This window comes from Cantharellus anzutake (assembly GCF_015039405.1).
Source record: "Cantharellus anzutake strain C23 chromosome Unknown EI90scaffold_108, whole genome shotgun sequence".
NCBI lineage: Eukaryota > Fungi > Basidiomycota > Agaricomycetes > Cantharellales > Hydnaceae > Cantharellus > Cantharellus anzutake.
Window position 1 is genome coordinate 100,411 of NW_024067058.1, and position 24,648 is coordinate 125,058.

At 47.8% G+C, this 24,648-nt stretch overlaps 1 protein-coding gene across 1 annotated transcript; it reads left to right on the plus strand.

The window, feature by feature from the left end:
* Nucleotides 1-11,865: 11,865 nt before the first annotated feature.
* EI90DRAFT_2943146 (uncharacterized protein) lies at nucleotides 11,866-12,629 on the plus strand (the record flags this gene model as incomplete). Its single annotated transcript, XM_039055290.1, has 3 exons — nucleotides 11,866-11,910; nucleotides 11,969-12,095; nucleotides 12,493-12,629. Coding segments are annotated over 3 exons (309 nt in total), but the record flags the coding sequence as incomplete, so codon positions are not given.
* Between the last annotated feature and the right edge of the window lie 12,019 nt (nucleotides 12,630-24,648).

A 24,648-nucleotide genomic window follows, 5' to 3' on the forward strand; every position in this document is an offset into this window, starting at 1 on the left:
GTAACTAAATAAGACCGGCCCGGAAGGAGTGGCGGATCAAGCACGATATTAATGAATGAAGAAAGAAACAAATAGTTAATATCGGCAAACTTGGTCAACAAAAGGCAAGCAAGGAACAAGAGGAGGAACAATAGTCCGCAAGCGGACAAAAGAGAAAAGGCCATCCAGCCATCTAGCAAGCCATCCAGCTGGCGGGCAGACAACAACGAAGTGGGCAACCTAGGTTGGAAGGTATGCGCGCGGGGGAGGAAGTGCGGATGAGGGTGATGGGTGGACGGATGGATGGACAGATGATGATGATAGCAGGCGGGATGGGCCAAGTGGCACTAGGATGCGTTGACGGAAGTGACAGATATGTCGGGTCGTGACAACACCACGACGAGCAGGCGACAGGGCACCCAGGGTGATGGAAAACCTTGGAGCTCGTCTCCTGCGACTACTGGTGGCCTTGGATGGCAGAGTATGTCGGACGATACATATGTTGTAACAGGGATTTGCCGGTGTACCATAAACGAGCCAAATCCCGTGATTCTACCATGCTCAACAAACTCCCCATGTCCTAGACACATAACACACACCCTCACCCACTTCTCATACACACACCTTATTTTTCTGATTCCATTTCCGGTGTCTAGAGCCCAATGTTTCTATTTCCTTATTGTCATGTGATGTTCTTTCCTTATTTGTTTATCGGACTCTTCCGTGACCCACTGTACAGTTTGGTAGAGAGTATCAGCACCACACTCTAGAAGACCAAATATACCCATTCAGACCTGACCCTCAGTGAGATTTCTATCCCCCCTCCTTCCTGTTGTGAGTCTAGTTGGATAGACCCGTTACAACATGGATGCGACACCTGTAACTGTTGAACAGTAACTTGCAAAAAGTGTAATGGTGGTTCATTAACTGTCATGGAAGTCATGACATTTCATGAATGGTCACCAAACTTCATGAAGTGTCATACACAGTCATGCTGGTTCATGACAAACCATCATGGAATTTCATGAGATGTCATGAACCTGCATGGGGGGTCATGATTGCTCATGACTTAAGTGGTTCCAGGCAGGTTTTGAGTGGTTACATGCCTGTCTATGAAGTGTCATGAAGTGTCATGAGCCTTCATACAGGATCATGGACCCTCATGGACCTTCATGAATCACTATGAGTCTTCCCAAGAATCATTGTGATTGATCATAAATTAGGATTGTTGGTACAAGAATGACAGTTGGGGGCATAATGGTTAATTACATGTTACCCTTAAGTTGAAAGTGATATGAAAGCATCACACAAGAGGGGGTTGCTCTAGTTGATTTCAGACTAAGGTCCCTGAAAGCATTTACAAGGTATAAATAAGGGAGAGAAATCATGGGAAGGGCCAGTTGGTCCAGTGCAGAAATGAGTGGGGATTATCAAAGACAAGAACCCAGGTGAAGAATGAATAAGTAAAATATTGACACTTGATCTGCTACTATATTGGCACCCAGGTTGTCAGTTGCCTCCCTACTTTGCCTCTTTGTTTAATTGTTCATTCCACTCTCATTCATTCTCTCACTTTCTGTCTCCCTGGTTCTTGTCCCTCATTTAGTTTGTCATGTTCACCACTCTGCCTCCCATTCAGGTGCCAGACTGACCAGCCCCTCTTCTGTTCTCCCTTTCGTATTTATGCATTGTAGATAGGATACTACTTATATACCCCAGTTTGAATGTCAACTAGAATACCCCCCAAGTCCTCTTGTCCATAGTTGTCAGGGACAGCTCTGAAAGTGGCAAAGTCCCAGCATGGGGGACTCAATGGGATGAGTAGCGGCTATGCATAGCAGTGGTCCTGTCATGGGGTGAGCATCCCTGACCACTTAGTCTGAAGTGGGAAAGTGAGAAGAAGGCTGCTTCTTCTGTTCCCACCCCAGGTGCTGTTATATACATGTGGCTGAGGTCACATGGAAGGAGCCATGTCATCTCTGCACACAGCCGCACCCCTCTGGGTGTCTCTGTGGGAGATCCTGGGGGTGGCCACTGTGTGGGTGGGAATGTGTGCAGTGGGTGCAGTGATAGGGGCAGTGGCATTAGGGTGTAGTGGTACAGGAGGGGTGTGCAGTGTTCCCAGGTATGTGGGTGCACTGGTGGTACACAGAGAAAGAGGAAACAGGAACGGTGAGGGGAAGGTGAGATAGGAGGAGCAAGAAGCGATGGCCGGGGAAGTGGAGTAGGGTGGCACGGTGCGGCATGGGGTCAGGCAGGGTACGCCCTGACAATAGTTCACCTCTGACTTCATCTTCACTTGAGCCTACATCGCCACCAGGTTCCCTCCACTACACCTGAATACAGGATAGCCTAGAGCATGTGGCACAATACTCCCACTGAGTTGTTGAAACCAACATCCCAACCCCCTGACACGTTGCAATGGAGTAACCTATCAGCTAAGTGATCACTCACACTGCCATACTCTGCTCCACTTCCCACAAATACCCTCAAGCACTGTTTCTGACACCAAGCAGCAAAGGTGGCTGGAGGAAAAGCAGAGTTCAGTGCAGTGCCAATACAAGTCCATGAGTTGGAGGTTGATCAGTCAGTGCTGTCACAAATAAGGTCTGTCACATGACAATTCATAAGTGCTTGTGACATCTCATGCATTGACTCATCATACATGTTCATGGAGCATTATGAATGTCCATGATGCATCATGGGACATTATAGCATTTTACATTATGGGGAAAGGTCAAAATAAACATATGACACTCCATGACACTCCATGAACCTTCATGACCTGTCATGAAAGATCATGAGGGTTCATGAACATCATGACCACTCATGAACCTCCATGAGGCATCATGTCATATTGTGTCACCAGCAGTCATGAACCTTGTCAGCACATGATGGTTCATGACGGTTCATGAAATTTGGTGACAGTTCATGACAATTTGTCATAAACTGTCATGAAATCCAAAATTTTCAATGTAAAAAATGTCTGATTCAATTCAATTGTCATGACATGTCATGAGGGGTCATGAAATTTCGTGACATGTCATGACTCCTCATGATTTCATGACACAGGATTACACTTTTGGAGAGTACCTCCCATTGAAGGAGTGGAGCTGGATCACCTTATGTAACCAGTTTCCTATGTCCAATAACAATATTAGAGTTTGTGCTGATTTGCATACTGACCGTGTTTTGGTTGCCAAATATATAATTGTTCACTGTCTAAACAACAATAAACACCCCCCAACAATCTCACCTGACGTATAGATCGTCTATGGATAAAATTCTATATTGACTTTACTATGATTTCTAGTCAATATTTGTCAGGGACAGCTCCGAAAGCAGCGAGGTCCCGGCGCAAGGGACCCGATGGGACAGACGTTGGCTATGCATAGCGGCGGTCCCATCGCGGGGTGAGCGTCCCCGACCACTTTAGTCTGAAGTGGGAAGTTGAGAAGAAGGCTGCTTCTTCTGTTCCCACCCCAGGCACTATTATATACATGCAGTTGGGGTCACGTGGGAGGAGCCACGTCATCTCCGCACACAGCCGCACTCCCCTGGGTATCTCTGCGGGAGATCCTGGAGGTGTGCCGCTCTGTGAGCAGGAATGTGCGCGGCAGGTGCGGCGATCGGGGAAGCAGGGTTAGTGTCAGGGACAGTGTTGTGGGGACAACTCCGTGTACCGCAAAAAGTCGGATTCTACAGAATTTGGTCACCAACACGCACTACATATCTGCTGACGCTCCCGATACTCATTCTATCACTATCCAACACTCCATACACTCACTCCATATTTTTCCATATTTTCCCCATCATTCCCGACAACCCCAAGCAAAATTCCCATGCCCAACCATGCTGCCAATTTCACCCCCTCTCTAGATCTCCATAACCACACATACAAACCAGCCGTTTTTCTACCCGATAGTGATGCTCTACCATCCTTCTTCACCCCCGGAGCATTTCCCAGAATGGCAATCCCATACCCACGGAGTATAGTCTCACGTGGTCTTGACAGCACCTGTCAATGGCCACATCTCAAGAAGTACTGCACCAATTGGGATGAATAAGGGCTCGTTGGAAAGCTGGAGACGAGGAGGTTGCTGACGGAAGGATAGGCGGGCGCTGCGGCGAAGTGTTGCGGAGTTAACCTTCACAATTCCCATTTCGGACCCGTTGTCACATTTTCCCCATTCATTCATATTTCTTTTATTGTTTCTTTGTTCCCAATTGGATATTCATCATTTACGGTTGCCTAACGGCCCGTTTACATTCCCCCAGTCCATTCATTCCATTTCCAACATATATAAACTAGATAACAGCTTGTACATAACATGTTAGAACGGGGCGGAAACAGACAACTCCGGAGTGGAATCGGAGACTTAGTGTGGAGGGACCTTGGCCTCAGCAACTCAAGCGGAGCACTGTGCCATTGCTGTTTGTCCATTTGGTCCTTAAGGTGAGCAGGAAGTCTCTAGGGGGCATTTCAGGTCGATTTCGGACTAAACCAAAACGAGTATGTACAAGTGCCGATATATATAATGGAAGGGGCAAAAGCACAAGGAAAACAAAGGGTAACCGAATCGGAACGAAGACGTCCGAACGGGAACAAAGGGTAGAAGGAGTGGAGTGGTACCGAAGGTCATAAGGCAGGACCTGTGATACGTCCGAAAGGAGGTAGGGAGGGCGAGGCCCAGAGGGGCAGGAGGATGAGGGGAAGTGGGGTTGATGACTAACTGGCTAGAATGGGAAGAAGCAGTAGTCCAAATAGGGATGAGGGGTAAATGTGAGAAATACATTACAAGCGGCGAGAGTGCCGAAGGCAATCCGCGAAGCTCGGGGGTTGCGGAGGTTACGGAGGTTACGGAGGTGGGGTTGAAAGTCCGAGGGATATTGGCAATGGTGTTTACGTAGTATGAGGTCACCAATGCAATGGACTAAGACCAAGGTGGAGTCAAAGTCCGAGGTAGGGACTATGATGGAGGCTCGGAGCGAAGGTACGAGCGGTGTCCGAGTGCAAAGTACGGGACAGCGGTGGAAGGTCGTAACTTGGCGGAAGGGTGGCGGAGGAGTACCAGAGGGAGGAGAGAGGGGGAAGGTAAGGAAGAGGGAGTGGCGGAAAGGAGAGTTGTCAGGTCCGAAGGTGAGTATCGGAGTGGACGGGGGAAGCGTAGGAGGATGACGGGAGGGTGGAGGTGTTGTGAAGGGGGAGCGGAGTAGGAGAAGGAGGAGTAGTAGGAGGGTGGCGAGAGGGGCGGTGTTCGGTCCGAGGTGAGTATCGGAGTGGACGGAGATAGGGTCGGAGAGGTAAGGAAGAGGTGTGTTGCCAGGACCGAAGGTGAGTATCGGAACGGCAGCGGTAGGTTATGACTCCGGAGGTGAAGAGGGTGGAGGTCCGGAAGTCGGGTCGGGGTCGGTATGCACGGATATGACATAACAAGTGAGTATTGAATAGACCCGTGAAGGGACAAGCAGAAGTTGCATCCAAGTGGCAAAGACGCCATCCACGACCCTAACGCCCCCTCTGAGCTAGTTGCTCACGTCTAAGACCCCTCACATCATAATACTCAGCCTTGACGTCCAAGAGAGACGTAGGTGAGTGTTTGTTTGAGGTTTTTGCAGACTCAGTAGCACCCACGGACCAAAACCCGGCCCAATGAACCACACCCGCGCACACTACCACCCTCCCCCTTCTCTCTGTCTCGAGTCTAGGCGATAGACCCGTTACATAGCAGCGTAGCGCTTGGCGCTAGTGGCCCAGACGGCAGTGGGGCGGTGAGACCGTATAGTGGGCAGCCCTCACTTGGGCTTACATCCCTGTGTGGCTTCTTAGGCTGAAGTGGGAAATGCATTGTTATTAGGGTGGGAAGCTAAACTAAACTAGGGTACTTCCCTGAAGCGGGAAATGAGAAGAAGGTTACTTCTTCGGTCCTGCTTCGGCTTAGTTTATATACATGTGTGAACGGGTCATGTGGAGGTGCCACGTCACCCTCGGACAAAGCCGGGTTACTGCAGGTGGGTCCACAGTTGATCCTGAGTGTTGGAGGGGAGATACAAGTGGGAGTGCGTGGCATGTCCGGCATTGCAGTGCCCCTACGGGGTGCTCAGCGTCAGATGTGTCCATGCTACAAGTGTAGGAAAGAAAGAGAGGTCGTCTGTATAAAGATAGAAAAAGAAAAAGAGAAGAAGGAAAGAAGAGAGAATGAGAGGATGAGGCAAAAGGAAAGGAGGTGGCGGCGGTGTAGGAGAAATAACAGCCACACTATGGAAACCCATTATGGAAATATGCCAGATAAATCACAAAACCTCATACGACAAGTAGATATGAGAACATAGAAGGACCTGAATTTTAACGAATTTTACGAATTTTTACGAATTATTATGACTATACACGATAAATCGAAAGAAAGGAAAATAGCAAAAATACTTCAAGCTTACCATCAACGAGATGGAATTCTCAGGGGAATTTATAGCAAATATTAAACCAAGAATTAGGACAATCGACCAAGATTTGACTATAAAAACAATCAGAGAACCTCCACGGAAACTACTTTCCCACATCCGCACACATAGCCAAGGATGGAAGTACCACGGAACAAGGATTCCTCAGGAACTAATGCGAAATTCAAAGTCGTGTTTATAATAGGAAATGTAGATGTCCCCCAAACGGACCCAATGAAAGTAATTACAGGGGAAACTACCCATAAACGACGGAGATATGACTAAAACTCCTGCAAAACAAGGACAACGTCTAAAAGGCAAGTGCGAAGATTAACCAGTAACGACCGAGACAAGCTTGATAGCCCATTAGAAAGGAAGGGATCTAATCTTAATCCTCCCAAATTTTCATAATAAAAGGATCATGCATTAATGAGATATCCAATAACGGGAATAGCGACATCAAAAGTCCGAGCTCAGGGAAAAGACGATGTTTGCGTAGGATCCATAATTAAAGCATACAACGAAATTTACACGGAAATTATGAAAAATGGGGAACTATAGTTGTGCAAATTTTCAGCCCAAACGGTCCAGCCGTTGTGAAGTTATACCCATGACGGGAATATAGAAATCCGCATCATGTGTAATGACACGTGAGGGTGGCGATGCGCAGGGAACTGGCCATCGGAACCGAGATCCGCACTTCGGCAGATTGCGAAGACCAATTTCCATCCAAATAAGGAAGAGCCCGGTCAAAACAAAGCACGGAAAGTGCAAAACAACCTTAGATCATGAGGGAAAAATCTGAAATAAATCACAGAAGCCCATATGAAAGATATAAACACCTGCGCATATCATAAATCCCAAACAATTAAATGGAAATGGCGCCCACATACGAACGACTATGGGAACGACACACATGATTACCAAATGTGCACGCGAACTTTGCTAACTCAACGAATACCAGGAAATAGGACACAACCTTAGTACCATTGGAAAGGTGGGAATAAATGAAAATTTATGATACCAAGAACGTGAGAAAACATCCAGAAATGAATGAGATACAAGGACATGAAGTTAGAAACCTGAAAATGCGTGGGAAGACAGCTTCAAGAGGTCCAGAGTCCTAAATAAAATACATAAAAATATGATATCTTCAAGGACGACCTACTATAACAACGAACAATACATATGGAGGATTAGGATGTGATAATACAAAGGGGAATCAGGGAATATGAACGAAATTCACAAAAACCACTAAACTACGATGGACCATGGCGGGAATTTTAGGGAACGATATTCTAATGAAGTGGAGAGCTATAACACATTCGTTTGAGTAATTCTTGACTACTAGCAACTTTTTCTTTCAGTTAATAATTCACTCATTTACCATTTCAGTCTCATTTTAACTAAATGTCACTAAATAAAAATGGAATAAATCAGCTGAAGGTCTCAGCACAGCTGTACGCATAGTAATGCGAAGTTTGAATTCAGAATCATCGAGTCATAGCAAATTTAATGGTATATATAGGGAATTTGAAATAGGTAACTGCGACAAATGCAGCACAGCCAAGTTCTAATTAACCATTAAAATAGCTTAGGCGAGGGAGGACAATAAGGATTCTAGGCGCAGTCTGACCACAGTAGAACCGCAGTTCAGCGCAGCAAAAGCGCAGTAGAACTATAGCGTGAAAATTTCATTTTTTATTCAGTTTGAGAAAAATACACTGTAAATAAATCCTGTAAATAGAAGGTAGAGCGTGAAAAAGGAAGGCGACCAAAGGAGTATAAAAGGGAGACCCTTTCTGCGACTTTTCGCCCCCCTTAGAGAAGTAAGAAAATAAAGTATTATTTTTCTCAAGCATTTCTGGTTGTCACTCCAGCGCGAAAAAGTGATATACAGTTAAGATTGCCACTGTAGTAAAAGGCAGCAATTAAGGAGAGAAATATTAAGTAAATATTTCAACAGGAGAGCTGGTTAACACTCCAGATTTCAAAGTGTAAACACAAAACAGTTATCTTGCTACTGTTAAAACAAGCAATAAAATAAGACAAAAATAAAACAAACCCAAGGGACACTCCAGACGCAATCCAAATCCATTAACTGAATAGAACCTTTGAAACTTCACCAAGTAGAAGATTAAATTCAAGTTAAATTCCAAATTAAACAACGCTACACAGAATTACACCTAGACAAATTAAGAAATTTCAATAAAGAAACAGCTCCACAGGGCTCGGTTTATCTGTAAGTCAATTCCCAGGAACTTTAAAACTAACCCATAAAAATAGAATTAGCCAAAACACTCGGATTGGTACTATATTTACAATAAATAATACTAGTACACTTCCCCATCCTAACTAAAGAACCAGGGAACAGCTTGGTGGTGGTCTCATTTGAACCTCCCAACTGACCTTCCTTCGTTCTCTCTTTCAACGTCCGAGGTAGAAGCCACTGACGCTTTCTCATCCAGGATGATGAAGATGCAGGAGGAGGCGAAGGCAGCTCTGGAGCATGCAGCAGATGAGATGGCCCACTACTATGACCGAGGCTGGGAGGCAGCCCCCAAGTACCAGGAAGGCGACCAAGTCTGGCTCAACGCCCAAAACTATACAACTGACCATCTGACCAAGAAGCTGGACCATAAGTGGCTAGGTCCCTTCAAGGTCGTCAAAGTCGTCTCCCTGGCTGCTGTCAAGCTCCAGCTCACTGCACGGCAGAAGGGAGTACACCCAGTTGTGTCCGTGACGAACATAAGACCCCACCGCCCAGACGAGATTGCAGAACGACCCCCTGACCCCCGCCCAGGCCCGGAACTTGTAGATGGAGAAGAGGAGTACGAAGTTGAGAAAGTATTGGACTCTAAATGGCTACACCGGAAACTCTGGTATCTGGTAAAGTTCACGGGCTGGCCAAGCTCAGAGAACCAATGGCTCCAGCAGGACCACTTGGCCCATGCCCCCAACCGGATTGAGGAGTTCCACAGGACGCACCCCCAGGCTCCAGGAAGAGAGAGGGAGAACCGCCTGGCTGCTTCGAGGCAAAGCGGCTTAAGGGGGGGGTGATGTCAGGGCACACCCACCAGACCCGGCCCCAGCTGACCCGGTCCCCTGTCACCCACCAGACCTGGCTCCCCGCTACCCACTCCTTCCCTACTTCCTCTTCCCTTTTCTCTTCCTCTCTTTCTCCCTCCTTTCTCTTTTCTTTCTTTCCTTACTTATTACATGGACGACTTCCCTCCTATCAGTGTACCATTGGCCCGGCTGCAGTACAACACGCCCGGACCCACCGGGTGGCCTCCCACACACCAGGTGCTCCTGGGATCTCTTGTGGAGATACCCGGACAGACGTTGCAAGCGGGGTAGTGGAGCACACAAGGGGGATCGGGGACCGGATAGGGAATGGATGCATGGCACAGCGGTGCACCAACCTACCACCATGATCACCACCACCTCAACTACTTCGCACCACACCTACTCCCACCCAGCAGGATGAGAAACAAAAAAGGGGGCCAGCAAGCAGCTTTCTTGGACAGAATCAAGACCGAACTCAAAACTCAACTGGGACTCGGCATCCTATAACTCGGTGTGGATCTCCCTGAGGACACTGTGAGGCTACCTTGCCTCCCTCAAGACTACTGCACTCGACCACGCCTCCAGCACACTTCACTTGGTGACCAGATCTAAACGTAGCGGAGGGGAAATCTCTGTTACAAATGTAACTAGCTAATTTTATATACAAACAACCCTGAAAACACGTCTGCGAGCTTCCAGCATGTTCCATATGACTCATCTGGTCACGTCGCAAGAGTAAATAGAATAGGAAACACAATATCACAAGCAACAAATTATAAACAATAGAAAGTGGCCGCAGAAAGCCCAACCTGCATCTCCAGCCCAAACCACTTGACACAACTGCGCTCCCTTCATGTCAACCAACTCGCCTAAACTACAGCTATCCAACGCAACAAACCGCATCCAATTTGATGGAGAATTGAGTAAGATAGCGTTGAGGTGGGGAATATCCGGCACATTTTCCTAACTTTCCAACCACATGTCGCCATGGTCCCAAAATTGGCACATCCTCCCGAACAACCATACCATGAACAATGGATATTTATCCCCATTTTTTGCCAGGGACCATCTGTGCACCCCATTTCCCACATGTGTGCAATGAACATGTGACATGCATCGCGTTACACAACTGAAATCTGCATATCTCTGTCAATATCTCACCGATCCTCCTCACGTAATGTGCGTCGAAATCGCCTCGACATCCTCTACCATCCATACTATAACCTCATCACCTAATTCCTAGCCAACCTTCCACTGTATGTTTTCTAACATTTTATCCTGCATGTGAGACCCGATATATCGCCTGTTCTGGGGTGTCTGTGACCACCACCCCTACAACGTGGCTGTGTGCGCAGATGACATGGCCTTAACTACATGTATATAAACACAGCCTAAGTGGGAACTGAGAAGCAACCTTCTTCTCACACTTCCCACTTTAGCCTAAGTGGCCAGGGACCTTTGTCTGCTTCAGGCCCGTTGTTATGCACACCCGCGCCGCACCCCACCGAGCCCTCAGCCCCGGGTGATATACCCAGGCACTCTTGACCCCGGGTCGGTCCCTGACACAGAATGGTCCAGCATGTCTTCAATGGCACCTCTCTGGAGCGAAATGAGCCAGCGCTGGGTGAGAATGAAAAGCAGATCATTCCAATCTGGCACGATGAGAGCTGTTTCCACACAAACAAGTTCAAGAGAAGTGCCTGGTGAGCATCACATCAATTTCAATGAAGAATGTGGTGCAAACTGATTATAATGAAAGGCTTTCCAAGGGGCAGTCTGTGCTCCAGAAAAAGAGTCGAGGCTGTCTAATCCATGTTTCCGACTTTATAAATGAAGAAAGTGGCTGACTCATCATCCAGGACAATGATGGAATAGTTTCGGAGGGGAATGATGCTCGCAAAATCATTTACCCCGGTGCCAATGGTGACCCTTGGTGGGATACTCAGCAACTTCTAGAGCAGATCCACACAAAGGCAGTCCCAATTTTTGAACATGCTCATCCAAACTGCCAGGCTCTCTTCATATTTGATCAGTCTTCGGCGCATGCATCACTCGGTCCCAATGCTCTCAATGCATTTGATATGAACAAATCTAATGGTGGAAAACAACGAAAGCGGCATGACACTGTTATCCCAAATGATGACACTGTCCCTGATTGCTCAAAGTGGGGGATGCCTCAGTCAATGGTGACCAAAGCAGGTGAACCCAAGGGCCTTGAGGCTGTCTTGATGGAGCGCGGTTTCAATACACATGGGAAACGAGCTAAGTGCAAGCCTGTCTGCCCATTTGAAAATACAGACTGCTGCCTTGCCCGCATTCTCAGTCATCAGGCTGATTTTGTAAATCAGGTCTCAATGCTGGAAGAATTAATTACGCAGGCAATTCCTGCTGAAGTTCCACTGTGAGTTGAACCCGATTGAGATGGTGTGTTAAAACCTTTCTTGTCTGAACTAGTTCCAATTTCTAACTATAACATCTATAGTATTGGGGTTATGCAAAATACCGATATCGTGAAATATGGAAAACTACTTTTGCCAATGCAAAAACAGCAGTGATACAGTGTTTGGATGCATGTCCAGATGAAACAATTCAAAAATGTTGGAGGAACCGTGTGCTATGAGGGTACTCCAATGGAGCTAACCTGAACAGCCACATTCCTGCGTTAGCGTGGGAACATTCTGGGAGAGCAACTTGCCCAGAATCCACCATGTGACTACTTAGTCACAAGACCTCCTTTATATTATTTCGGACTAATCCATGCCAGGCCACGGATATATTCATTCATTTCCTTTTCCCTCAGTTCTTCATGCATATTAGCTGAGACTGAGGTTAGTTACATTCCCTCATTGTTTTATCATTGTAACTTATATTATGTATATTACCTCTAGTATTTGCTCATAGGTAATATATTTAGTTCTTCACACATATTAGCTGAGACTGAGTATTTGCTCATAGTCCAGCTCCGAGATCAAGTGTCGCTCATCAACAGAAAATTCATCAACCGAGCTTGGCACTTCATGGATGCCTACCGGAAGGGCCTTACTGGGAAGCTTGCAGCCTGGGCTGTGAAGAAACAAAAGAGTCATCGTGCTATATGTGAGGATGCTATGTGTCACGACCTGGCAATTCCCACGGTCATGTGACCACTCCCCACACCTTCTCCCTTCTCCGCTTTGACCCTGTCAACTCCACTGCCCACCCAACACCACCTGGACAAGCCCATCACCCCTCCCCATTACTGCTACCTGTTCCACAGCCTGTCACGGGCCTATGAGTCATTCCTTATCACGCTTGTTTTTCTTGATGGCCGTGCACAGCCGTCCTCCTCCCACGCTCTTTGTTTGTTTTCGTTCCTTCTTAAGCCCACCCGCAATCTCCATGAGATCTGGCGACTTATTTCTATTCACTTAAATACCGGTTGTATACTACCTCGTACTTTAGTTCGAAAATCAACTAGGGTTATCCCCTGCACTCCCTGTCTGACTCAGTCGCACCCTCTGCCCTCTGAAATATCGGGGCTGCATCAAGTACGAGGTGCAACGCTCACGAACGAGTCATTGAAGCCGAAACCCCATTTCGCCGTGATTGTCATCCCCACCCTTAATGGGCTGTTACGCTGGAGTAGCGGACCCTAACGGTCGCTGATGGCGAGTCACGGTAACGTTTTCCCACACCCTGACACTATGGCTGAATTAGATATTCTTCCGCCAGATCAATCAATGTATGCTAGCTGAACTCCTGTATTTAAATCTCCTTTAATTCTCTTGTTACATAGTGGCTACAGATTTATTAAAAAAAAAAACATTTGGATTTTGGGTCAAAAATTTTGCTGCAGCTAAAAAAAACAGGTAAATATCTGAACATTGTATTTTTGGCAGCTAGATCGAAAAGGAGTTGTCTGGTGGAGAAATGAAGCTTATATATTCAGCACAAGCTGCTGTAGAAAATTTCCAGGCTTTGCCTGGGCTCAACTGTAGAGCAGAGGTGAGGCGGAGTTGGTATGGATATGACAGTTTTGACGAAGTAGAGATTTCCGCAATTGTTACTTGCGGTTCCTTGCATACAATATTGTGTGTGGGGCCTCGAGTTGGGGGAAGGTGTTTTCATGGGCACCTCAATGGCGTATTACCGTGTCACTTTCCCTTTCCTCAGGGGTAGAGTTATTGCCCTGGAGGAGGCTTTTCCTCCAGGTTGTTCATCTGGACATCTGATTGCTGCATTGGATGCAATGACATAGCCTGGGCTACATTGTCGAGCTGTGGGCTTGACGAAGTGGGCACTCCCTGGGTGGGAGCAGGTTGTTGCATTCCTGAGCTACTTGGCTCAGGTGTAGAGTATGGTAAGTCTACCGTTCTTCCTGTGGGGATGGGTGGTCGCTGGCCTGTTTGTCCAGCGCAGAGCCTTGCGTCTCTTTCCCGGTATTTGGAAGCTTTCGCTTCCCACTCCGCAGTTCTTGCAGTGCATTCCTCAGGAGTCCTGAGTGGTTTGAACTGGGACTTTATATAGGCAGCTTTGCCTAGACTTTCCCAGGAGATTTTTCCCTTGTTCTCCAGGGAATTGTACTCCTCCACGAGTCTTGCAATACTCAGGAGTCCCAAGAAGTATTTCTCGGTTTCCTTCGCTTTTTCGCAAAGGACTCTATGTACCTTGCCGCTTTTAAAGGCGGCTTCGGCCTGTTCATACCAGTGTATGAATTCTTTTCCACTCACGCTTGTCCACCAAGCGTATGCGGCGTTGTGCGCCGCTTCTGACCCCGCTATTCTCCTCATGGGGAAGTTGGGGTCGATTGTTATGTCGACTGGAGCTTCAACTTTACCAAACTCGTTGAGTTTGGCGGTCTCGTATAACATGTGGACACTTCCCTGCAGGGTAGCTTGCCCATAGGGTGCTGAGGTACTCAGTGGCCCACCGCCTCTGGGAGTGGTCCCCGTTTTGGGGTCTGCTGTCGGTTGCCTACCACTCTCCCTCTTCCCCTTGACATGGGTTTGTGTCATATCCATTCCCGGCCATCGACTTCCGGTCCCTCCGATCCCTCCGTTCCAACTCCGCTCCTCCCTCACTAACCTCGGAGCCCCCGTTATTCCGCAATCCTCTCGGTACCCCTCGATGGTCACCACCCCCTCATTTCAATTTATTACCTACGCTTCCCTAAGTACGGAGCCCCGAAGACTTCCGGACAGCTCCGACGTCCGCTAGCGCACCCCCGCCTCCGCTGGGCAATACACTCGCCTGCCCTGCAGAGTCCACCTTCGGGCTTATCCCTCCTTTCCGTTTCTGGGTTATCGCCTGCCTTTCCGCTAACCCCGCGAACCGACTCGTCGGTAATATTCAGTCGGCTAATGGTTAAACCCCGTTAGCTCCGCTCCGTTCGGCTCCGCCAATTGCGGAACCATCTCCGCTGTAACCATATATATATCCCACTTGTACATAGGTTACGCCCCAGTAGAAAAATCAACTAGAGTTACCCCCCTAGGTTCTAATTGCCAGTCAGTAAGTTAGGGCACGGACGTGTCACTAGGCACAGCGCTCTTGGCAGAAGTCACTGAGGCCGAAGCCCTCCGTTACGGAGACATTCCTTCGTCTCGACCCTGGTCTCTGACAGTTTGCCCTTCTGAGGGTGGGCCCTTATGCAACCCGGACAGGGTCACCTGCCCACAGGGTGGCGGGATAGTCGATGCCCCAGCACTGTATCCCCTCCCCCTGACCTGGGAGGCCCCCATCATGATGGGTTTGGCAGCAAGGTCTGCCAGTGCGCATGCCTCTTTGAGCTCGCATTTTAGTAATTCGATCTCCCTCTTTTGGAGATCGACTTCTCTCTCTGTCTTTCAGAGAGGTGAAGATGCCCTCAGCATCTCTTCATGCTCTATTGTACTTGCACCTCCAATGGGTGCAATTATTGCAGGCGTCATCTGATGCCCTTGAGTTATCAGACTGTCCCCGTTTGGATGGCCTGGACAAGGAGCTGCTGTCGCTCCCTCATCTCCCTCCTACGAGGGACTTCATCTCTTTCAGCTCCTGATGGAGTGACCTGTCTGAGCAGCTACCACTGATGTGATAGCTGATTCCCAGCCTGCATTTGGCTGAGGTGTTGTTGGACCTGGGCCGAATTGGCTGATCCAGAGGGTGATTTGGCCAGGGAAGTTCCCTGGGGAGTATGCCTGGGGCTGCAGCAGCAAATGCTGCCCCTGGAATGGCACTTGTTGTGCCATTGGTGCAGTTTGCACTGCGTATGGTTGGAAGCCCCTTTGAGGAGGCTGGGGGTATGCAGTGCCTGTTGGCATCATGGATGGTTGTTGGTTTGTGGCACTCATTTGTGCCGCGTGCATCATGTAGTCCATGATGCTTATCTGCACCTGGTGTTGTTGTTGTTCCGGGGAGCCTTGCTCCCCAGGTTGTCGTATCTCAATGTCTGGCAGCTTGTTCAGATCAAATTGAGGGTTGCCTCCCCCAGAGAATGACATTTTCATTGTTTTGTTTCTTGTGGTGGTGGGAGGGGTTTAGGTTCTTGCATGCATGGGATTCACCGCAAGTGTGTGTGGTTTTACATGTGAGCCTGTGGTTCACGTGATCTAGGTAGGTTACTCCTAGCCCATGTGATGTCTAGCACATGGTGTGGCTGTCTGGGTGAGTTGCTCGCCCAGAATCTTCCCACGCTCTTGGCTGTGGGCAATCGCCCTTTGGCTTTACTTCTTCCACCTCCGTTTTTGGGGGCATAGTGATGCCGAGAGTTCCCTATCTTCTTTGATAGGGAGATTTTCTGGTTCCCTCACATTTTGTAATGTGAGGTACTCATCCAGGTGGACGAGGTCATTGCAATTTCCTAGGGGTTCCCATGTGGTATCCCCTAGCTCCCATTTAACCTTAATCATCATGAACCCATGCGTGGTTTAAGATTTCGCAAACTACTGCTTTGTGATCGGGGTCTTCCCTGAAATCGTAAAATATGTTTACTTCCCTATTTGGGAAGATTTCTTGGTCATTTGGCTCATGAGATGCGAACTGGGATATGTGGAATCTTGGGTGGATTCCATGTTGTTCAAGTTGTGGTGGCAACTTGAGGACATAGTTTGATGTCTCTGGAAATGTTTCCAGAATTTCATAAGGCCCTATATACAGGGGCTCTGCCCTTCCTTTGGGTAGGTTCAACTTATCCATGGATAAGTATGCAAGCTCGCCTTTTCTCAAAGGCGGGTCCAGGCATCTTTTCTTATTCGCCTGGATTGTTTGAGCGGCACAATTGTGTATTATCGCATCATGTGCTGCCATGAGGTTTTCCTTCGCCTTTTGGGCAAAGTCGTTCACTCCCAGGTAGTCCAAGGGTGGTGCTGTTAGGCACATCTTTGGCATGTGGCCATAGATTAATTCGAACAGGGAAAATCCTGTCAATGTGTTCGAGCTTGCATTGATTGCAAATTCTGCCATTGACAGCTTTGCTGCCCAGTCACGTTGATCTGGTCTGACCATTGCATGTAGTATCTGTACTACTTTTTGTATCATTCTTTCTGCTTGGCCATCACCTTGTGGGTGGAATGCAGTTGTGAATTTCAACTGCACACCGAGTATTTGGTGTAGTTTGCACCAAAATTTTGACGTGAATTTCGAGTCTCGATCTGATATGATCGAGTGTGGTAGACCGTGAAGTCTTACGAAGGAATACAAATGCTAGTTCTAATGCATTCGTTGTTGTTTTTATTGGAATTAGGTGGACGTTGGATGTCAACCTGCAGATGATTACCCAGAGGTAATCATATCCCAAGCTTGTTGGGAATGGACCTGTGAAGTCCATGGCTATTGACAACCACAGTGTTTCCGGGGTCAGGAGTGGGTGAAGCAGTCCGGGATTTCTCCTGGTGCTTTCTTTGTTGTTTGACAAGTTCTGCAAGACCTGCAGAACTTGTGGGTGTCCTTCCTCATCAACTTCCACCAGAAGTATCAATGGAGGGTTTCCACTGTTTTCTTGGATCCTAAGTGTCCAAGTGTTTCGTGGATATTTTCGAGGACCACCCCCCAAATGGACTTCCTTTCGTAGTTTCCTTTCGGGACTACTATTTGGGTCATCCCTCCTTCTCCAAGTTGGGTTATCAGCCCATCTTTTATGGAGAAGTTTTTGAAATTCCCCGGGTTCTCTAGGATTTCCCAGTGGATCTGGCTTTGCATGTATCCAGATTTTATTGCCTCAATGAGGTCTTTTCCTTTGAATTGTTTTCGAAGGTTCTCTTCTGGAATTATGATTTCTTCCAGGTTTTGGGCGCTCCCCCCTAGAGCTTCCTCTAGGGTATTTCTCGCACATATTGCTGTGAGTCTCTTTTTCTCTGAGTTTTTACTCAGAGTACTGCTTAGCAGCAGTTCTTTGTATTCCTTGACTCTGTCAGGGATAATATCTACTGCATTTTTATCCAGATGGATATCTGCCAACACGTAGTCGTCGAAATGCAGATCCTCATCAGTTGACAAGTTGTAGTACTGTGAAAGTGCATCTGCCACTTTGTTCTTGTGGCCTTCCACGTATTTTATTTCACAATTAAAGCTTGCAAAGAAGGCTTGCCATCTCAGGTGTCTACCTGAGTTGTGGTTTTTTGCTTTGAAATATTCCAAAGCTTTGTGATCTGTGATTACTGTGAATTCACGACCTCCCATGAGATCATCATGAGTGCCTCAAGGATGCCCAGTGCCTTGAGCTCATAGGCAAAGTACCTACATTGTGTGTTGGTGAACTTCTTGGACATGAATGTGGCCAGGTGGCAGGTCTGCCACTTTTTGCCTTGTCCAATTAGTGCACCCATGCCCACTGGGCATGCATCTGTTATGACCCAGACGTGGAGTTTGCTCCTCTCTTCTTCCGAGAGGCTTCCCGGTGGATTCCACTGGACAGGCTTCAGAATCGGAGCCCTGCATGTGAGACGTTTAATCTCGTCAAAGCATTTCTGGTGGAGTGGTGTCCACCTGATGTCAGGGCACAGCCCTTGACCCCACTCACCCTCAGACACCCTCACCCTTTCCCTAACCACCCTCTCCCCACATTTCCCCATTCCCCCTATCCTTCCCCCCACTGTTTCACATAATGATGTGTGCATGTGAACCTGTGGGAACATTCTGGGCGAGCGACTTGCCCAGAAATGTACAGCCACAACCGTGGGAACATTCTGGGCGAGCAGCTCGCCCAGAACTTTCCCATGGGCCACACCCGTTATGGAAAGTCGGCAGCAAGCGGGAACTGTATAGTTCCTAGGGTCCTTTTGTGTCGGCCTCACAGGGGGCTGAGAAGCTTACCCTTCTTCTCAGCTCATTCCCTGTGAAGGCTGAGGCTAGTCCCCTCAGCGACTTCGAGGAGTTAGCAGCTGGGGAGAGTACCCCAGCTTCCACACCCGGCCTCGCCCTCTGGCCACTCCCAGCTGGGGTCCGGATCCTGACACCTGAATGTCTGCTTGTTTGAGCAGATTGTTTGCAGTGGCCCTGTGTAGCCACTGACGTTCGGCATGAATATCGATAGATATTCTACCATTCCCAGGAATCTTAGGACTCCTGTGTGGTCTACTGGCTCTCGCCAGTTGCAGATTTTTTCCATTTTATCTGCTTGAGCATGGATGCCTTGTTCGTCCATGCAGCTTCCTAGAATGTCTAGGATTGGAGCGAATGGCTGGAATTTTTTCCGGCTTATATAAAACTTTTCCCCCTTGAGGTGAGTGAACAACCACAATAATGCTTTATTGTGGTTCTCCACCAAGCTTGTGCTGGTGAATATATCGTCGAACCAGACATGTAGGCATCTGCCTACTTCTCCTTGTAGTTCCCAGGTCAACGCACACTGGAAAGTACAGGGAGCATTGCAGTCTCCTTGCTGCATCGTGTTTGAGTTGTACATCCTGTGGGGCATAGAGAACATTGTCCTATGGATGTCGTCTGGATCCACACGTACCTGTTCATCATATCGATCTTAGATCAGTATGTTGCTCTGGTGACTGATTCTTGGATCAGTCGCATGTCTGGCATTGGTGTGATGTCGAGAATTGTGTTTGAATTACAATTCCTCACATCGATTACCATGCGCAAAGATCCATCTGCTTTGTGGATACACAGTAGCGGGCATGCTCGCTCACTGCTTGCGGGATACCACCATCCTGCTTTTACATAGCGATCTATTTTGGTCACTAGTGCTTCCTGCAGTGCTGCAGGACATCTTGGGGTGTTTTCCCGAAATTTCTTGTTCGGATCCTTTAACGGGATTTGATGGTTCACCTCCCTCAAGGGAGGCATTTCTAATGGCACTGACACCATTACGGTTTCGAATTTCTCTCTCCACCACTCCCTGAGTATTTCGAACTCGGGGTTGTTCATGGAGAGACCTTCCAGATGTGGTACGTCTGGAAGTTCTAGTCCTTCTGGACAAGGATTGGGCCAACCTTCAGGGTACTTTCTTTCGATTACCCTGAGGTGTGTTTTAATCTCACCTCCCTGTCAGGGGGGCTTCTTTTTTGGCTGTTCTTGAGCTCTTGCCCGAGTTTTCCACCCATGTGATCTCATCACACGGTCTTCACTGACTCCAAGGGTATGTATGTTACCCTTGTTCACCGTTCTCACTTTGTGGGACCGGAAGTCTAAACTTACCTGGTTTTTGTTTAACCAGGGGGCACCGAATATGGCATCGTATCTATCGATGTTAATTACATCAAAGTAGTGTTTTTCTACGTGGTCATTGATCTCAATGTCCACGTTTGTTCCAAACAGGATCTGTGATCTTGTTCCTTTCGTCCCCATTTGAAGGATGACTGGGTTCTCCAATTGGAGAATTGGGATATGGACCATGCGGATGAAGTCCAGCAATATAGCATCCATTTCGGCTCCACTGTCAAATAGCGTGTAGGCTTTTATGCCTGTTATTTTTATGTGAGCCATCAGCATTCTCTTTGTTGAGAGTGGTCTGTTTGCAGGGCATTTTCCTGCGTCTTTTGAGATGCAGAATTTCACATCAAACAAGGGGGTCTGAGTTTTGATGGACTTTTGGTCCTTCTTCCCTTTCTCCTTGTTTTCCTTGGGTACTTTGGTGTATTTCCCCAAGGCATCTTTTCTTGGTGCTTCGACCAGGGCTTTGGCAACTTTCTCATCTGCCGTATTTTCTAACTGGCACACTACGGCCAGTTTGATTTTGTAATTTATGTCATCGTGGTCAACGATTGACATTGGTCCCGACATTAACTTCCTCACCCTCTGAATTGGGTGAGTATTGAGGTCCCTCATATGGGTCCTCTACTTCAAAGCTTGATGCTTCGGAGTCACCAGAGTTGTTCTCTGGTTTTTCATCTGATGAGTCTTCTGACTCTTCTTCTGATGCGTTTGCGATTTCCATGGTGGCTATGTGCCTTTTCATCACTCATTGCATTATGTTTTGGGCAATCTTTTGTTTGCCCTATTTTGCTGCATTTGCCGCAAATTGGGACTGACTTTTGATCAGTTTTCCTCGAATTTTTCAAGGATATATCCTCTTTCCATCTGGATTTTGGCTCTTCAGCCTTCTTTCCTGATGGGAGAGCTCTACCATGGCCTGTGGTTGCCATGGTGGTTGTTTGGGTATAATATCCCGATTTGTAGGCTGAAGACATCTTCAGCCCATCAATTATCTCATCTACACAAGATATTGCTTTTAACATCTCCTCATTTGAGGAGAAGTCCGCTGTAAGGGGGAAAGGGACCTACCACCCTAACAAGAAAGAGAGGGGGCCACAGAGTTGGGAGTGCTCAGGGGAGGTTCGGATGAAGAGGAAGGGGGGGAGAAATGGTCCGGGTGCAATGTGATAAAAATGATAATCTCATAAATCTCACTGATAATCAAACTAATGGGAACTCTGTCCCTGCACTATGTCTTGAGCCTCTTTGGCTTCGTATTCGCCGCTCTGGGCGCTGGTAACGTCTGCTAAAACTTCATGTTCTTGTTGGGGAGCACCTCTCTCTGTTGGGGGAGTCCTTTTTTGTAAATACAGGAAAGAGGGTAACTATAATATGAAAGAAATACGTGGAAATCCGAATGATCCGACGGGTTTAGGACGGCAACAGATCCACAAGGAACACTTAAGAAAAAAAGCAATATCAAAGAAATATTGATGTTGTTAAGGAAATAAAGAACCATGGCGATCGGAACAACCGCTGAACCAAATCCGTCGCTCGTAACATTGTTCGACTTGTGTTGACAAGGGCTTTCCAACGATACCAAATTCGTCCGGATCGGTGGAGAATTGATGCAGATATGGAGGAAGCGGCGGAATATGCGGGTGACAGTTGCCCAATTTGGAAACTGATGGTTGTCCGTGGTCAGGAATGGCTTGAAAAAATCGGAAAAAAATATGGAAGGGGTATCTGGAACAGTGGTAGATGTGTTTTGGGAGTGGAGTGCTTGACATGGGTGGTAGAATCGCAATAATCAGCTTGTTTGCGTGGTACCGGCTGTGCCTGCCTACACCGCTCTGATTCTGTCATGAGCAATCATTTCCCTCTTCCATTCAAGGGGAATGTTGTTTAGAAACCTGGCGTTGAAGGATGCCTGGTCTGGCAGCGTCACCATCTGGGATGCTGCTTTAGACAGTTCTAAGTAGAACTGTTTTAGCCTTCATATTTAACATTGCAGTACTTCTTTGTCGCGTTCAATGTGGCAAAGGCTTTGATGAAGGTTCTCATCAGTATGTTGAGAACTTCGAGGAACATGCCCTCGTCTCCTCTGAGGAGAGTTTCGTCTCAGAGTATTATTCCGAGGTCGAACATGGGTCCCCCTAATCTGCGAATCAAGCAGTCCAGATGGACTTTGTCAAATTGGGGACCTTTGCATCCTCACGAGGCAAGGAATCCCAGTAGTTCTGTGAACCACTGCCAGAACGACTCCATGTCGTTCTCCCCTGACCAGTTCTTGTCAGGGAAAGCTGGCCCATTCTTTAGAGCTTCAGGCTTCACTCCCTCTGGGTAGGGAGTGAGTATTCTCACTTTGGCCATTCTTATGGCCTTTTCATACCATTTCTCCAGGTACTCCTCTTGCTCCCCTGCCTTCGTGGGGTTGCTATCCAATGGAGATCTCTCCTTTGGGGGGGTTTTTGCTGGAGGGAATTTTCCTTGCAGCGTTTCTTTAGTTTTGGGTGATTGAAGTTGTATCTGGATTCTCTCATTGTTTTGAGAGAGTGTGGTTGTGTTACCTCTCTGTTTGAGAGGTTCGTCAAAGGTGGATGTTTGGCCGAACCTTTGGTACGTGCCAATTCTCCTCCTGATTTCTGAATGGTGCCTTCTATCAGCATCATCTTCTCCTATCCTTGGGAGAAGGATCTCCTTAGCGTCTCTGTCGAGTCGCTGATGATACTCCAGTGTACTTTCGCTGGTTGTTCTTTTCGTGAATTTTCCACGAGTTCTGGTTTTGTCCTGGCCCATGGCCCAGGGATATTTTTTTGTTTCCTCACTATTTTGTGAGAAGTTTATTTCCTTCAGCAAGTCTGTCTGCTCGCTGATTTTGTCAGTCAACACATTGATTGCGTTGGCCATTCTTTCTAGAGTTATCTCTAGATGAGCCATGCTATTATGGCTCATTTCCTCAATCTTTTTTTGGATCGAGTTTATCGCATTTATTATGCACAATTCCTGGTTTTCCAGGAGGAAATTTGGCTGGGCGAGCAGTGACTCTCCCCAGTTGACATTGCCACTTCTGGGGGTTCCAGAAAGGGTTCTTGGAGTAAAAACTCCACACTTGCGTTGTTTAGGCAAGGCCATTGCAGAGGGTGCTTCCCTTTCATAGAGGGGTCTGTTCGCTGGTTTTTCCTTACTTTTCCATAAGGCTTCCTCAGCGAACTCTGTTATGGGAATGGACCTAGAATCTTATGGTCCATGACTATAGACAATCAAACCTTAGCCCCTCCAACTTTATTTCTTTGTCAAACCCCATGCAAGCTTTCCCACTGGGTTTTGGTGCTGGCTGGGGGATTTGTTGAGTTTCAAGGGACTTCCTTTGACCATTGTGATTTTTATATTAGATAGTTAGAAGTCATATGATGTATAAGGCAGATGCTGGAATTGTTCTCTTTATCAAATATACAATCTCAGACTATCACCCAGTGATTGTAACTGTCACCCCAGTGTGCCACCACCTGTAAACCTTCCCTGTAACATCTGACTTGGTCAATATTGATGTCTACATCAATATTCTTACAATCCATGAGGAAACCTCAACGACCCGGTGAGTGCTCAGACACCGGACCTCACCCTTCCTGCTCCCACCCCCCCACTGGGTGGTTGAGCTCCCATTCCTACCCTTCCTGTAGTACCCTACCAGGCCCTACAGCCTTTCCTCCCTTCTTGGGAGGGAGAAGTGACTCAAGCAGCCCCAGGATGCTCAGCCACATACCTGCGGGCCCAAATTCCCACAGTCACTCACTACCGTGCGCTAGTCAACCAACCTGCTTGTCCCAACAATTCACACTACCAGTACACTCCCCTGAGTGCCAAGTAACCAATAGTCGACCACTGGGCTGCTCCCTCAAGGAGTGCCAACTACCCACACTACCGGTACACTCATATGAGCGCCAAGTCACCGCTAGCCAACTGTTAGGTGGCTCCCTCAAGGAGCCCCCATTATACCTGCTGCCGGTACGCTCCTTGGAGCGCCAAGTTGCCGCTGGCCAACTGTTAGGTGGCTCCCTCAAGGAGCCCCCATTATACCTGCTGCCAGTACGCTCCTTGGAGTGCCAAGTTACCGCTAGCATGTCACCACACCCACTGCTGGTATGCTCCTTGGAGCACCAAGTTACCATTAGTACACCTGGCCTCAGATCTCCTCCTGCTCTCCCTTCAACAGCTATGCAGCCACCTCCGTCTGTGAGCAGAACGGCTCAGGTTGGGTTCCCCGGAACCCATTCCTGTAACAAACTCCCTCATTTCGGTTTGCCTCCTCTTCATGATCTTGGAGACCTCCTCCAAGGTTGGCGACCTTGCCTTGTCTGGCATGGCATGGGGTAGTGTAAACAGCGGAAGTTCTTTTGGAGCTTCTGCACTCTGGGAGATCCTGCTCTCAGGGCGTTTCTTTGCACCTTCTCGGGCTTTTAGCCTGAGAAGTTGGTCTTCGTTTTCTGTCCTCCATTCAGACGGAACCTGGAACAAGTCCAGTAGTTTTTCAGATAGCCGATGTGGAGGTTCTTCCCT